The sequence below is a fragment of the Alligator sinensis genome, unplaced genomic scaffold, assembly GCF_000455745.1.
Source record: "Alligator sinensis unplaced genomic scaffold, ASM45574v1 scaffold663_1, whole genome shotgun sequence".
Classification (NCBI taxonomy): Eukaryota; Metazoa; Chordata; order Crocodylia; family Alligatoridae; genus Alligator; species Alligator sinensis.
In genome coordinates this window covers 1,133,421-1,146,697 of record NW_005842205.1, presented here as the reverse complement: position 1 = coordinate 1,146,697, position 13,277 = coordinate 1,133,421, and the positions used below count along the sequence as shown (strand labels likewise).

The 13,277-nt window shown below is 41.0% G+C and overlaps 1 protein-coding gene across 2 annotated transcripts in view; it reads right to left on the bottom strand.

Annotated features, from left to right (window-relative positions):
- The window catches only part of NNT (nicotinamide nucleotide transhydrogenase), a 65,443-nt gene that overhangs the window by 19,812 nt on the left and 32,354 nt on the right, over positions 1 to 13,277 (bottom strand). Inside the window, exons 12-17 of one of the 2 annotated variants that reach the window (XM_006026714.3) lie at positions 12,391 to 12,501; positions 11,332 to 11,477; positions 9,123 to 9,318; positions 8,328 to 8,561; positions 6,960 to 7,120; positions 4,769 to 4,948 (exon numbers count right to left, since the gene is read on the bottom strand). In XM_006026714.3, the coding sequence (XP_006026776.3) occupies positions 4,769 to 4,948; positions 6,960 to 7,120; positions 8,328 to 8,561; positions 9,123 to 9,318; positions 11,332 to 11,477; positions 12,391 to 12,501 (1,028 nt within the window). The remainder of the gene's footprint in view (positions 1 to 4,768; positions 4,949 to 6,959; positions 7,121 to 8,327; positions 8,562 to 9,122; positions 9,319 to 11,331; positions 11,478 to 12,390; positions 12,502 to 13,277) is intronic. The other variant, XM_025207712.1, reaches the window with a different exon arrangement.

The window sequence follows — 13,277 nt, the reverse complement described above, 5'->3', positions numbered from 1 at the left end:
CTTCTCTCAGGGAGCTCCAATGGTTTCTGATACTAGGGTGTGATCATCCACCCCTGGCATATATGGAAGATGAATAAGAGGTATGGGCTGAGAGTCCCTCTAACCTTTCCTGCTCCTCTGACCCTCTTCCTATCTGTCCTGCCTCAAATTGCCACTACGTGCCCTTCCCATTTAACTTAATCCCTTCTTTACTAAACCCACATTCCTACTGTGAAAAATATGCGCAGCATTAATGTTGTGTTTGCTTATACTTTTTACCCACTCCTCTCCCCTACCATGCCATTGTGCTTTTTTCTGCAAATCTTGCTTCAAGCTTGGAAGAGAGAGATGGACAGAGGGACACTTCAGTGTAAGAGACCATAAAAGGAGACAGTGAGGCCAGGAATTATTGGAATACTTAAGGTCATTCCCACAGCCCAAACTCTACTTCGTTTGTCAGAAAGACAATAATTTACAGTGCTTAAATTTAGTGATTAAGCAAGATCTGTGTCATCTGTAACCACAAAGAAAAAGGAGAACCTTCTCTCTAACAGAGAAACGTCCTAAGAAAATAGGTAATAGCCTGTAAAGGAAAATAAAATAATTCAAGCAAAAAGGTTCAAGTAGCAAGTGTCTATGCTTTTTGGTTAACACATTGTCCCCAACTCACCCCAGTTACAGGCATCACTGAGAGAAACTAGCCAGCAACATCTGCAAACATCTTTTGTTTTATGAACTAATATAAAAGCTTTAAGAAATTATTTGTACATGCTTGGGGTGGTTACATCACAATTTTAATCACCAAAAATTACTAAGAAGGCTGCAGAATGAACATTTCAACCATTAGAGACATTTCCACAAACAGCTTCTCATCTGTGAAAGATAAAATTTAAAAATATATATAGTTTTCAATTGAAGTTATAATGGAAAGAATGTTGTTTCACTGGTACAGTTTGAATCATGTTTGCCTCATAAGAGACTGTACCAGCTTAAAAAGTGTCCAGCAGGTCATGAGTGGAGCTGTTTATTACAGAACTTGATGAAGAACAAAGGCAGTTCAGCGATTGCCTTATATTCATGCATTTAAAGTGATATTTGGGGGGGAGGGGGGGAAAGGGAAATCAGTGTTTATTTCTTAAGGGAGGGCAAAAAAACGGACGGTTGTTCAAAAATACCATGAAGTTACCTTGTTTATTGCGCTTCAGCAATTAAGTTGCAATTAATTAAGCAACAATCAATCAGCCTCTCCTAGCTGAAACATAACTAGATTCAAGGAGTGTCATCTTAAAAGCTTAACTCTTTAAAGTTTGTGAAACAGGTGAATTGTTCCAGTGCCCCAACTTCCCTGCATGACACTACAGCTATTCAGTAAGATACATCCCCAGAATTCTCATTTTGCTGGCTCTTTGAAACAAAGGCTACAGGTATCTTAATACTATCTCTGTGCTAACTACAAAAGATCTAATAGGAAAAAAAGCAAGAACAGTTAAGAATAGAGAAAAGGAGGCCTTAAACAGAGATGTATTTGGGTAATATATAGGGTTTTATCAGGCAGTATCAGATATGTGATCACTCATGTACAGACAACCTGCTGAGTTTCTTTGTAGTCACTGGCAGAAAGCTGCTCTACAATTTAATGAATGGACTTTTCAAAGCTACATCATCTGTTCCCTGTGTCCATAGGGGACAGGACAAGGACTAATGACTTTAAGTTGCAATACAGGAAATTTAGGCTGGATATTAGGAAGAACTTTCTAGTGGGTAAGGACTGGAACAGAAAAGAGAGGCTGTGGAATCTCCAACATTGGAAGCTTAAGTACAGGTTAGAAAACCAATCATCTGGGATAGTTTGAAAAGGGACAATTCCACCCAAGCAGAGTGCTAGACTTAGATGACCTCCCAAGGTCCCTTTGAGCCCTATTTTTCTGTTTCTATTATCTCCCCTCAAGCATCAAATCTTCAAGTGACGTGTGAGCTAAACTGCTTCTTTGGGCAAGGAAAAAAAAGGTAGAGATGCAACAAGAACCAAAGGACATTTATCTATGTATTGGTACACATTCATTTAATGGCACCATAGTATCAGATCTCCAATCCCAAAATATGCATGGCAGGGGGTGTAATTTTGGGATGAGGGATCAGATCCTAATCCTGTTATATTTGCCAGTGAGGTGGAGCATGGGATTGTAATTATACATGGAACACTTTTATACCTGGTTGATCACTTTATGGCGCCTTAAATTAGGTGCATGTTACCCTTGCCATTCATGGTGATAGTAATACAATAATAGCAGCATAAGTGCAATGTGTGCCAGGGGTCTATGACATGGAGACACAAGGAACACTGAGAAGGAGACCCTTCATTTTCCAGATTTTCAAGACAAGCTTCCATTTACAGAGATGTACCAATATCCCTCTTTTGTTTCCCTTTCTTAAGTTTCAAAAAGTTTACATTCAGTTAAAGCAGGGCATTCCTAAATTATATCAACACTAGTGTACCAGTAGGGAGAGAATAAAGGAAGACAGTCATAAATGATCACAGGAAAACATCTGGAGGGGAGCAAAGAGCAACACCGCACAAAGCATAGATTCATAGATGTTAGGGCTGGAAGGGACCTCAATAGATCATCGATTCCGACCCCCTACATAGGTGGGAAAGAGGGCTGGGCTCAGATGACCCCAGCCAGATGCCTATCTAACCTCCTCTTGAAGACCCCCAGGGTGGGGGAGAGCACCACCTCCCTTGGGAGCCCATTCCAGATTTTGGCCACTCTAACTGCGAAGAAGTTCCTCCTAATGTCTAGTCTAAATCTGCTCTCTGCTAGCTTATGGCCATCACTTCTTGTAACCCCCAGCGGCGCCTTGGTGACTAGAGCCTCACCAATTCCCTTCTGCACCCCCATGATGAATGTATAGGCAGCAACAAGTTCACCTCTCAACCTTCTCTTGCAGAGGCTGAAGAGGTCCATCTGCCCTAGTCTCTCCTCGTAGGGCTTGGCCTGCAAGCCCTTAACCATATGAGTGGCCCTTCTCTGGACCCTCTCCAAGTTATCTACATCCCTCTTAAAGTGTGGCGCCCAAAACTGGACGCAGTATTCCAACTGCGGTCTGACCAGTGCCCGATAGAGGGGAAGTATCACCTCTTTGCATCTATCTGTCATGCATTTGCTGATGCACGATAAAGTGCAGTTAGCTTTGCTGATGACTGCGTCACACTGACAACTCATGTTCATCTTGGAGTCCACCAGGACTCTGAGATCCCTTTCCGCTTCCGTGCTGCTGAAAGTGCAGAAAATCAAGCAAGTCTGAGTTACACAGCCAGGAAACAGAAAGGACAGCAGTTGTAGCATAGTGAGAGTAGTTTTTCTTCAGCTGTTATATAACCCACTTAGAAAATGAAAGAGTGAAAAAGAAAAATAACAAACTAACGTGCAAGTCTTCAAGAAGAACAGGACATTACAAATACTAACACATGATCACAAAGGGTTCTAGCTTAAATTCTAAACATTGCTCCAATACAGATTTGTGAGAGCAAATTATCAATGCAAGTCTGCTGCCACCCAGTGGTAATGCACTATACTCTCAACAAACTTTAGCCATACTTTACTGTCAGCTACAAACTCTTAAAAGGTCAGCAAGGCTATCTACAAACCGAATCAAGCAACAGTCATGATTCTGTAAAGGTGTACACTGGACCTCACTGTTGAAATAAATGTTGCTGTTAAACAAAGAACAAACTCCCAGCCTCAATTACACTGCTAAAGATTAGAAGGGTGGTGAAATACAAGGAAAGAGAGGTAATCAGCCATGTTAGTCTGAAGTCAGGCAAAAGGCTGGGTAGATTTGCACTGTAAAAAACTAGAGGTTCTCAACCTTTTTGGACCCAAAGTACCCCCTCACTGGACTCAAAGCCCCCCTCCACAATTTCTGCAAATTAGTTCTTGAAATTGGGTGCCACTCAACTTAGAAATTACAGTGCTTGCTTCCTTGCAGAGGGACCTAGCAGTAGGAATGGGGGATCCTCCAGGCAGGGGCAAGGCTGAGGCTGCTCTTATATGCCTGGTTTAGCTGCTTATCTCCCAACACCCAGCTTGGTTTAGCTGCTCATCTCCCTGGCACCCTGGTTGAGTCTCACTAGCATAAGTTAACTAAATCAGAGATATATAGCATAAGCTTTCATGAGCCTGAACTCACTTCATCAGATGCTGTAAAAGAATTATGCAGTGAGTGTGCATCAAATAGAGAAAGGCACCCGAATACAAACACAAAGGAAGGGTAGCAGCGGGGGGGAGGGGGAGGAGTCACACTCACTTGGGATCAGGATCAGATCCTAACAGCTATTTAGAAGCAACTGAAGGCCTCTCACTAATTTAACTGGGTTTGGTATCATGTACGTTCAAGGTGTTGTAAGGGTATGCTAAAGCATTTCCTATAAGGGTATATTCTTCATTTAAACATGCTCTTAAATTTCACGAGTCAGCTGGAAGTAGGCACGTGCATAAATGTGCATGCTAAACAGGGTTGAGCTGCTGAATCAGAGCCCATGAAGAGAAATATTTCAGTGAAGCAAAATAAATTACACACTTTTAATCTTTATCATGGATGTAATTCTGTTGTCACAGGTTTACCAAAGACATTAAAGAAAGTTCCTAGTTTCTGAATGGCATAACAAGACACTGTAGTTTCATTTCCTACCCCAGTATCAACCCAGTGCAGATTCCGAGTTTGCTTTCCCAATATTCTGGGCTGCAACTTTACGAAGGATGAACAGAGATATCCATTTCCTTCTTACCACACACATGATGTAAGAGAGGATGGCACCAGAGGACCCAATCAGAGCCCCAACAATGGTCAGCAAGTTGTTGTTGAGCAGGAAGCCCTCAGCACAGAGAGCCCACCCGGAATAACTGTTCAGTACAGTAATAACAACAGGCATGTCTGCGCCTCCAATAGCTGCTGTTAAAGTAACGCCCTAAAAATGAAAGACAAGAAAAGAGACAAATTCCAACATAAGGTACACATTTTGCCCAATATGCAGAGAGGTCAGCTTTGTTGAGGACACCAGAGTGGTTTGATCCATAAACCCAAGCATCATCTATTAAAAGCTTACTAATGAGCACTGGAAGTATAGGATGTGACCATTTCTGTCTGAAGACTGGAGAGCAAAACACATGACATTCACAAATAAGGTCCCAGTTCTACACTTGTGTAAGCACATTTTTATTTACAAATTCCATAAACTCAAAAGTAACAGTACTCGTGCAGTTAAATCTTTGCAGCACCCTTAATCATGGCAGAGATCAGGGTAAACAACAACAAAAAATCTGAAATGAATGGGCATGCAGGGTAAGTTTTAAACAGGAATAATCCTATCCAGTCATCCAATGCAATCTGTCCATCAAGCTCTCAAAACTTTGATTGAGACATTCACTTTGAAATGAGTATTTTAAAAGTCCAATTTAGCGCACCAAAAAGAAGAGAATTTTAAGAAATCATATTTGCAATAAAAAAGCCTTTTTTCCAAAATGACCATATTTACTCAAATCCAGGACAAGATTTCTTTCTCCACCCCCCAAAATTTAGCATGGGAGGAAAGCCCCCTGTCTTGGATTTAAAGGGCGGGGGGCAGGCAGCTGCTGTGGCTCTGGTTCTAACCCTGCTTAACCCCTTCCCAACCCTCCCCCCCCCGCCACTGCAATTCATTACTCATAGAAGTATTTTACATACTGTCATCAAGGTAAGGAATCTCAGCAGATAGCAAAGAACAATTAAAATGCACTTAAATTCCATCTGAGGCAAGACAGGGCATAAAGAAACAGAAGCTTCTTAGCGGCATTATAGAAAGGAATCATTATAAAGAAGCTCTGCAATTCCTTGCCACTACCTCTTTCCTTTGGCTAAGCTTTAGGACCACTATATCACTGACCTATTCTTCAGGCACTACGGTGTTACACCTTTTGGCAGCATCTGAAATTAGAATTCCAACTACCACAGTCTGTCTGGTCTGATTATCTGTCTTCCATTTTTTGGGCCCAATTTCTCTCAGGCCTATAACACAGATTTAGATAAAAGTGGTTATGAACCCCTTCTCCACCCTTACCTCCCCCAAAAAACCCCAGCAAGTTTAAAATTCCAAAAAAGAAAAACTGTCCCCCTGAGGGACCAATGAGAAAAAAATAAGATGAAGAGCAGACACTAAGGGAACAAAATAAGATGAAGAGCAATAGCTCCAGAAATCTGTTGTAGAATCATTAAATCAATTGCTCTTGGTCCATTTTATATCTCTTGAAAAAGTTTCACACATCTATGATACTTAGCTTAAAACAGTGAACTACAAAATTAAATTTGAATAAAAGTTAAAGTAGATTATGAGAAATAAGTTAGGTGCTGCATGCCCAAAATTGCAAGATCAAGAGAGAAATTCAGCACAGTTATAACTCCCCTACCTCCAAGGACTAGACTTAGTAAACCTATGTATATGAAGTACAGGGCTCAATTTCTGATCCTTTAAAGTGTCACATCTCAATTCCAACGCATTCACCTTGAATGACCTGGAATATAATATGCATGTATACAGCTGGACAGTATACCTGGTAGGAAGTATGTTTAGTGTAGTTTAGGGGAAAAAGCAGTATTTTACATATTAGAAACAAGTCTCCTAGGCCACACTTCGCAGAGGTATACATTAATCCACACCTCCAAGTCCTTACAGACCAGCTTTATCTGCTTGCAGTAGTACATGGTGCATCATGCATCTGAGAAGCATTTGATAGAGCATTGGAACAGCAGATGAACAGAGCGTGAAAAAAGAAACACTTGCCAAATGCTATGCACATCGACTCCCCTTCTTGTCCCCCCATGCTATCTGGGGATATCTTTCAACATGCAGCGTAACAAAATGAAATCTATGTACACTTGCAGTATTTGCACTTCACAGTTCACCTTTGCCTGGACTTACCGTACCGTATGATGCCTGGACTTACCATGATGGCAGAGAGTGTTGATACTGAGCCTAAACAGGCAAGTCCTGTTGTGTAACTAGGATCTATCATATAGGGAACCATTCCACCAACACTGGCAGCCAGTAAACTAGCATTCAGTAAGTGCCGACCAGGCAAGAGGAGTGGGGCAGAGTTGAGGATACCTGGAATCAAGAATACCATCAACTTCAAAGGACAAAACACGAGTTGTTTTTTTTACTCCCCTGAAGAGATGATGCACCTTTACAAAATTACATTTAAAAAACAAAATAAAATACTGTGACCTTGAAGTGACTGCAAGTCAATGATCTGGAATGCAACAACAGATACGTAGAAGTGCCAAATACAACACTTTTTTTTAAACTCCTTTTTACCCTTTAAACACCTTTTCTTAGGTGTTTGAAGATAATCCCTCCATGAGTTTCTCTCTCTGGATATTATTTTTTTTTAATTTAATCATTTTTACTTAGGAAACAAAGCCAAGTCTTTGGGTAGTACATAAAACATGATAGCTGCTTGAGAATATTAGGGAGCAACAGGGTGACTTCTGCTACAAAACCAGACTTCCAAGTCAGTTTGTCAAAATCATGCGTAAAGAAATATGTTTAAGTCATTTGTATAACAATTTTAATTAAGATGGCACCTTATATTGAAACATGGGACATCGTGTACAAGGTCCCATCAGCAGGACTTTGCAGTGACAGCAAAGGAGAGACAAGACATTTTCAGGACATCAAAACTAATGGCCTGTACACATTTTAAAAGCTAGAATACTGTATCCAGATGAAATGTTACACCGCCTTGAGTCAGGCACACAAGAAGTCTTTACCGAATTGCTGCCAGTGCTTCATGGCCAGCATGGGAAGGTTTGCTTTTCTTCTATTGACAGAATGTGTTTTAGTAACATCTACCTTTCAGTTATTTAGAAGGGATAACTGTTTGATACTTCTAGGCCTATAATACCTAGAACAGTGCTTCTCAACCTTTCTGGACTCAAAGCATCTCTCCATAACTTTTGTGAAGTGAATGTCACCCAATTTCAAAAAGTTTATATATTTACTGTAGAGGGGCCAGGCAGTGGCAGTGGGGTGATCAGCCAGGCAGGGACTAGCCTGAGCCTGTACTTATCGCCTCATACCTCATGACACTTTTCAAAGGATCTGGCAGCATCCCAAAGTGCTGCAGCTCCCTGGTTGAGTATTACTGGCCTAGAACAAGTTTCATTTATCCAAGAGATTTCTTGCAAAACAGGAGCTTCCTTTTTTCCCCAATTTATCCACAGTTGAAATATATACTAAAGTCAAAGAAAACTTACCAAAAAACCTAAAGGGGAGAAAGAAAGTTAACTTATACTTAAGATGGAAAAGTCACCTTGCAGTTTTCCATATGCGACAAGGGAACCACTGAAAGTCACACCACCAATGTATGTGCCCAAATAGGCCACGATTTTGGTGAGGTTGGCAGCTGGATCTGTAGCAAAATGGGGATACTCAATCATGTACTCTGCCACACAGGTGAGCACAGCTGCCAAACCTACCAAGCTGTGGAAAGCAGCCACCAGCTGAGGCAAGTCAGAAATCTGGATGCGCTTAGCAATTGTTAAACCTGTTGAAGACAAAATGGAAATATTACAAGATACTGTCACTCTAGGCAGTCAATTCTTGTCCATTGTGCGACACACAGAATATAGAGAAAGCTGTATTATCATCATCTCTGCATTTGGAATATGCTGTTAGCAACATTAAATTGAATGCCCTCATTATCTATAGGAGACATCCAAAAGCAAGAAAATCAATAAGTCTGCATTATATAATGTACTGGTATATAAGCTGCCAGGCTTCTACTGAAGCCCGAATTCTTTTCTAAATGGTCCAAAATAGGAAATTTGAGTATAACCAGTCAGAAACTAATTTGCGGGGTAATTTTGGGTTCCAGTTTCTTGATCTACTATCTGGAGATGATAATGCTTATCCCACTTTTGGAACACTGTACAGTCCTACTGTATAGCTAATTTATTAATCTTGACTACATTTTATTGCAAGAAAACGTTAGCAATTGAATCTAACCACAAGTTAGTCAAGCTGTTAAGTTAGGCTGTCGTTTGTAAAATATTCTGTGTTATAAAGCAGATTTTTTTAAATGGTATTTTCATTGTGTTGCACTCACCTATAGTGCCACCAAGGGTCATTGCACCTGACATCTGAGCCAACAGTTCGGGTGACGGCGTAAGGCCTCCCAGAGTAGCCGCCAAACCTCCAGCAACACCTATCATACCCAAAGCATTACCAAGGCGAGCAGTTCCTTGGGTGGACAGACCAGCCAAAGCACCAACACAGCACAAGCCTGAGCCCAGATACATCATCTTTAAAATAATAAAAAGATATATTATGTGCCTGAATTTATTTGTGTGTGCTATTTATTCAAAATCTTTGATCTTTACAGAAATGACAAATTGTAGGTAGTGTGCAGGTGGTTCACAACATCATAGGGATGTAGGGCTGGCAGGTCACCAAGTCATCTAGTTCAGTCCCCTGCTCAAGGAAGAATCAGCCCCAACTAAACCATCCTAGCCCAGCATCCATCTAATCTGCCCCTGAAAATTTCCAGGCACATGGAGATTCCACTATTTCCCTAGATAGGCTGTTCCAATGCTTAACCACCTTCATAGTCAGAAAATTGCTCCTAATTTCCAGCTGAAGTTTCCTCTGCTGCTGCTTGCTTGAGTATATTGCTCCTAGTCCTGTCCCCTACGACATAGACCAGGGGTTGTCAACCAGGGGTACACATACTCCTGGGGATACTTGGTCCAGTCCTAGGGGTACGTACAGGTGGACAAGTGGGGATGGAGTGCCATCGCCTCCCATCAGGGCCATGGGAGGGTGAGGGCCCTCCATAAGTTTTTTATGACTTAAGCTTAAGTTGAACCAGTTTTCTAGAAGTCTTCCCTTCTTGAGAAGTCCATCAGCAACTTTCCTTAGCAAACCCTAAGTATTTTTGGTATCAGTGGGCATGTCTACATGTGCGCCTTAATGAGCAGTACTCTATTTTGCTGCACATTAACACATCACATAAAAACCCTGCAATTACACTAATGCACAGTAAAATAGGCTACTGTGCATCAAGTGTCACTTAAAAATAGTGTGTATTCGTTACTGCACACTCAGACAGCCTAACGCATATTTGTTTAGTACCTCAGGTGCCTATACACAAGCAAGGAGGCTGCTCTGATGCACTGCAATTATGGTGCATTGGCGAGGACTCAATTAATCAAGCCTGCTGGAGCGCAGTAATTACCACACTCCAGCAGAGTCCAGCATCACGTGCATCAGCATTCCCACATTGAAAAATGGCTGCAGGGGCATTTTAAATAAAGCTCATTTGAAGAGCTTTAGTTAAAAGCAGCCCAGTTGTCATTTTGAAGAGCGGGGATGCTGATACACATAATATTTTGGGTGCTCTAATTAAAGTGCCCCCCAAGCACATGTATAAACGGCCTCACACTGGAGGTACTAAATTTAAATTTAAGTGCACATTAAGAAAAGCACCTTAAAATATACATGTAGATGCGCCCATTGTAACTTAAATGTCCTAATGGACACTGCAAAAAGTTTTGGTATTTGGCTATGATACCTTTGGACTCCTGTTGTCAAAAAGAAGAAAAATGGCACTTAAGTGGATCCACCAAACTAAACAGCACAAAACATGTTTGAATCTAACCGGTACTTTTAAAACACTGTTTGAAATCCCTGAGACAAGCTGTGGTTGGATTTCTTCTCTCTCCAGAAAAAGAAGTAATTGGTTTTTTTTTTAAAGGAAAATCAAAATATCCATGAATCAAAGACTAAGGTTTATTGTTACGCGTTTGAGCTAACTCACGATGTTGGTTTGTTTGGATATAAGCAGCTAATGAGAGCCACAAATAGTTTGCACCTTTCAAAATGCATAAATGAAATAAATATTGGAGTAGCATGTGATACTGTCAGTAACAGTGATCAAGTACATGACAGAAAAACGCTCCAAAAACTCCACACTTGGACATGTGGCAAAGCTCCTTATGCAGACCATTGGAAAATGGTACTGAGAAATCCACAAAAAAGTCAGGACGGCCATTTCCTGTTGTTTTGCCCAGTTTTGATCCCTAATCACATCATCTTTGCTAAATTTATATGCATTAGAAATAGTATTAGAGGCCAAACAAAAAACAATTGGAAACAAGAGAAGAGTGAGAGCAGAACAGAACCTTTTCTTGTCTTTTGTAGATTTATTTCAGAATGTTAGATCAAAGCAACTCAAACATCATGCAACTTGTACAGCCATCTGCCAAATGGGAAAACAGACCTGCTATTGAAAGACCAGAGGAAGTGAAGGATCTTACCTGTTCAATGTTATAGCCACCATACAGAGCTGCTGAATAACCCCCTACAAACACACCAGCAGGCAGGAAGTACAGGTAATTATACTCAGGAGGGTCAGTTGGACGTTTGAACATATCCAACATTCTCTGCGTAACCAGGAAGCCACCTTACAAAAACACACAAAAAAAGTAAAATTGAAGATAGGCCCAGACTAAGCTACTAAGAAAACATTCAGTTAATTCTTATAACCACTAAAACAGATGTTAGCGGCCTTAATAAGATGTTTGAAAAAGTAGGAATCCGGAGAGCCAGCAGGTGGACATATATCCGGGATTAATGTGAGCTATAGCTATTTTCTTTTGGACAAAACTAGTCTAACTAGGGGGAAGAACTTACAGGCTTACAGGTAACAAGACATGGATATTGTTTATCTACTACTACTCCAACTTGCTCAACAGCATCCACAACCTCATCACACACAGTTATGACAAATCACTCTTTGCACAGTAGGGAACTCCCTAACTCCCCAATGAGTTTCCACCAGAAATTCTGCAGCAGGCATTCTCCATCTCTGCTGACAATACCTTAAGCCCTGTGGTTAGTCACCTATCAGCAATGGGGCTAGGAAGACAGAATACGATTGTTCTGCTCTCTTCCCTCTCCAAGAAGAGTCTTCATAGAAATCTGGTGTCCTTCAACACCACATTTATCATTTTAATTTATGGAATTTTAATGTATGGGTCTTTTGTAGATTTAGTGGCCACCACTGAAATTTATTTATTCTTGTCTTAATTCATATGATGCAATGGTCACTCTCATACATATATTAAGATATTATAAAAACAGCTCATACCCTAAGAGTTTCTCCAGAAGGAAGTCACAACATAAAATATGCTAACCAAAAATGGAATTTTCAACAAACATAGAAGTTTGGTTTTTAAAATGAGGGAAGCTCCTAGATCCCAATCCAGACCCATTTAATATCCTATAAATTCACACCATAAGGAAGATGGAAGACATGGGTAAACTATGGTTAGTGTGTGCGGACTCATGCTCACAGACAGCTAACCAGTTCCTACCTGCAACGTTGACAGAAGACACAAAGGCAGAAAGCACTGCCAGACCCTGAGGAATATTCTCAGGCAAGTAGCTTCCACCCATCAGCACCAGCCCACCAACTGCAGTCAATCCTAATGAAAGAGAACGGTAAGTCAGTGATTTGAATACACTCACATTCTATAAGCAGCAAGTTCTGATTTAAGAAACTACACAACACAACTCACTTGATTACATTTTTGGCCAACACTCTAACCATTATTGTACATTAAGCCAAAGAAGAGTAGAGAAACAGGGACAAGAAAGATGCAGTAAGAAAGAAAGCAGGAAGACATGAAACCACAGATGCAGAAAGGGGAGAACTGCATAGTGTGTTGGAGGTGAGGATGAGAGGAATAGGAGTGTGATACAGATGGCAGAGAAAGCAGTGAGATGTGATGCTGGAGGCGTGGGGGGGGATGATTTTAGTGGCAGTATTTTGGAGGGGAAAAGTATGAAATGCAGAGAGAAGGCTGCAATAGCTGAGACAAGAGGGTAAGCGTTGGGTTTAAGCATTATGCTTTAAAAATTTAAGAAGGTGCAATATGATGTTTTATAGGTTTGTAACCATCTCTCGTTGAAGAGCCTACCAGGAGCTAAAGGCACAAAGAAGTCTGTCATCTTCAAGAGGAGGTTGGACAGACACTTGGTTGGGATGGTTTAGGTCAGGATGATCCTGCCTTGAGCAGGGGGAGGGATTACATGACCTTGCAGGGTACCTTCCAGCCCTACTGTCCTATGTATTTTGCTATCTATAGCAAAAGATTCAGTTGGTACCAAGCCAATGACAGTTCCTTGGCACTGTATGTATGCTCACCCAAAAGCTCAAATAAGATCCCACAGCTGTGTCCCATATCTCCTTTACACAGTA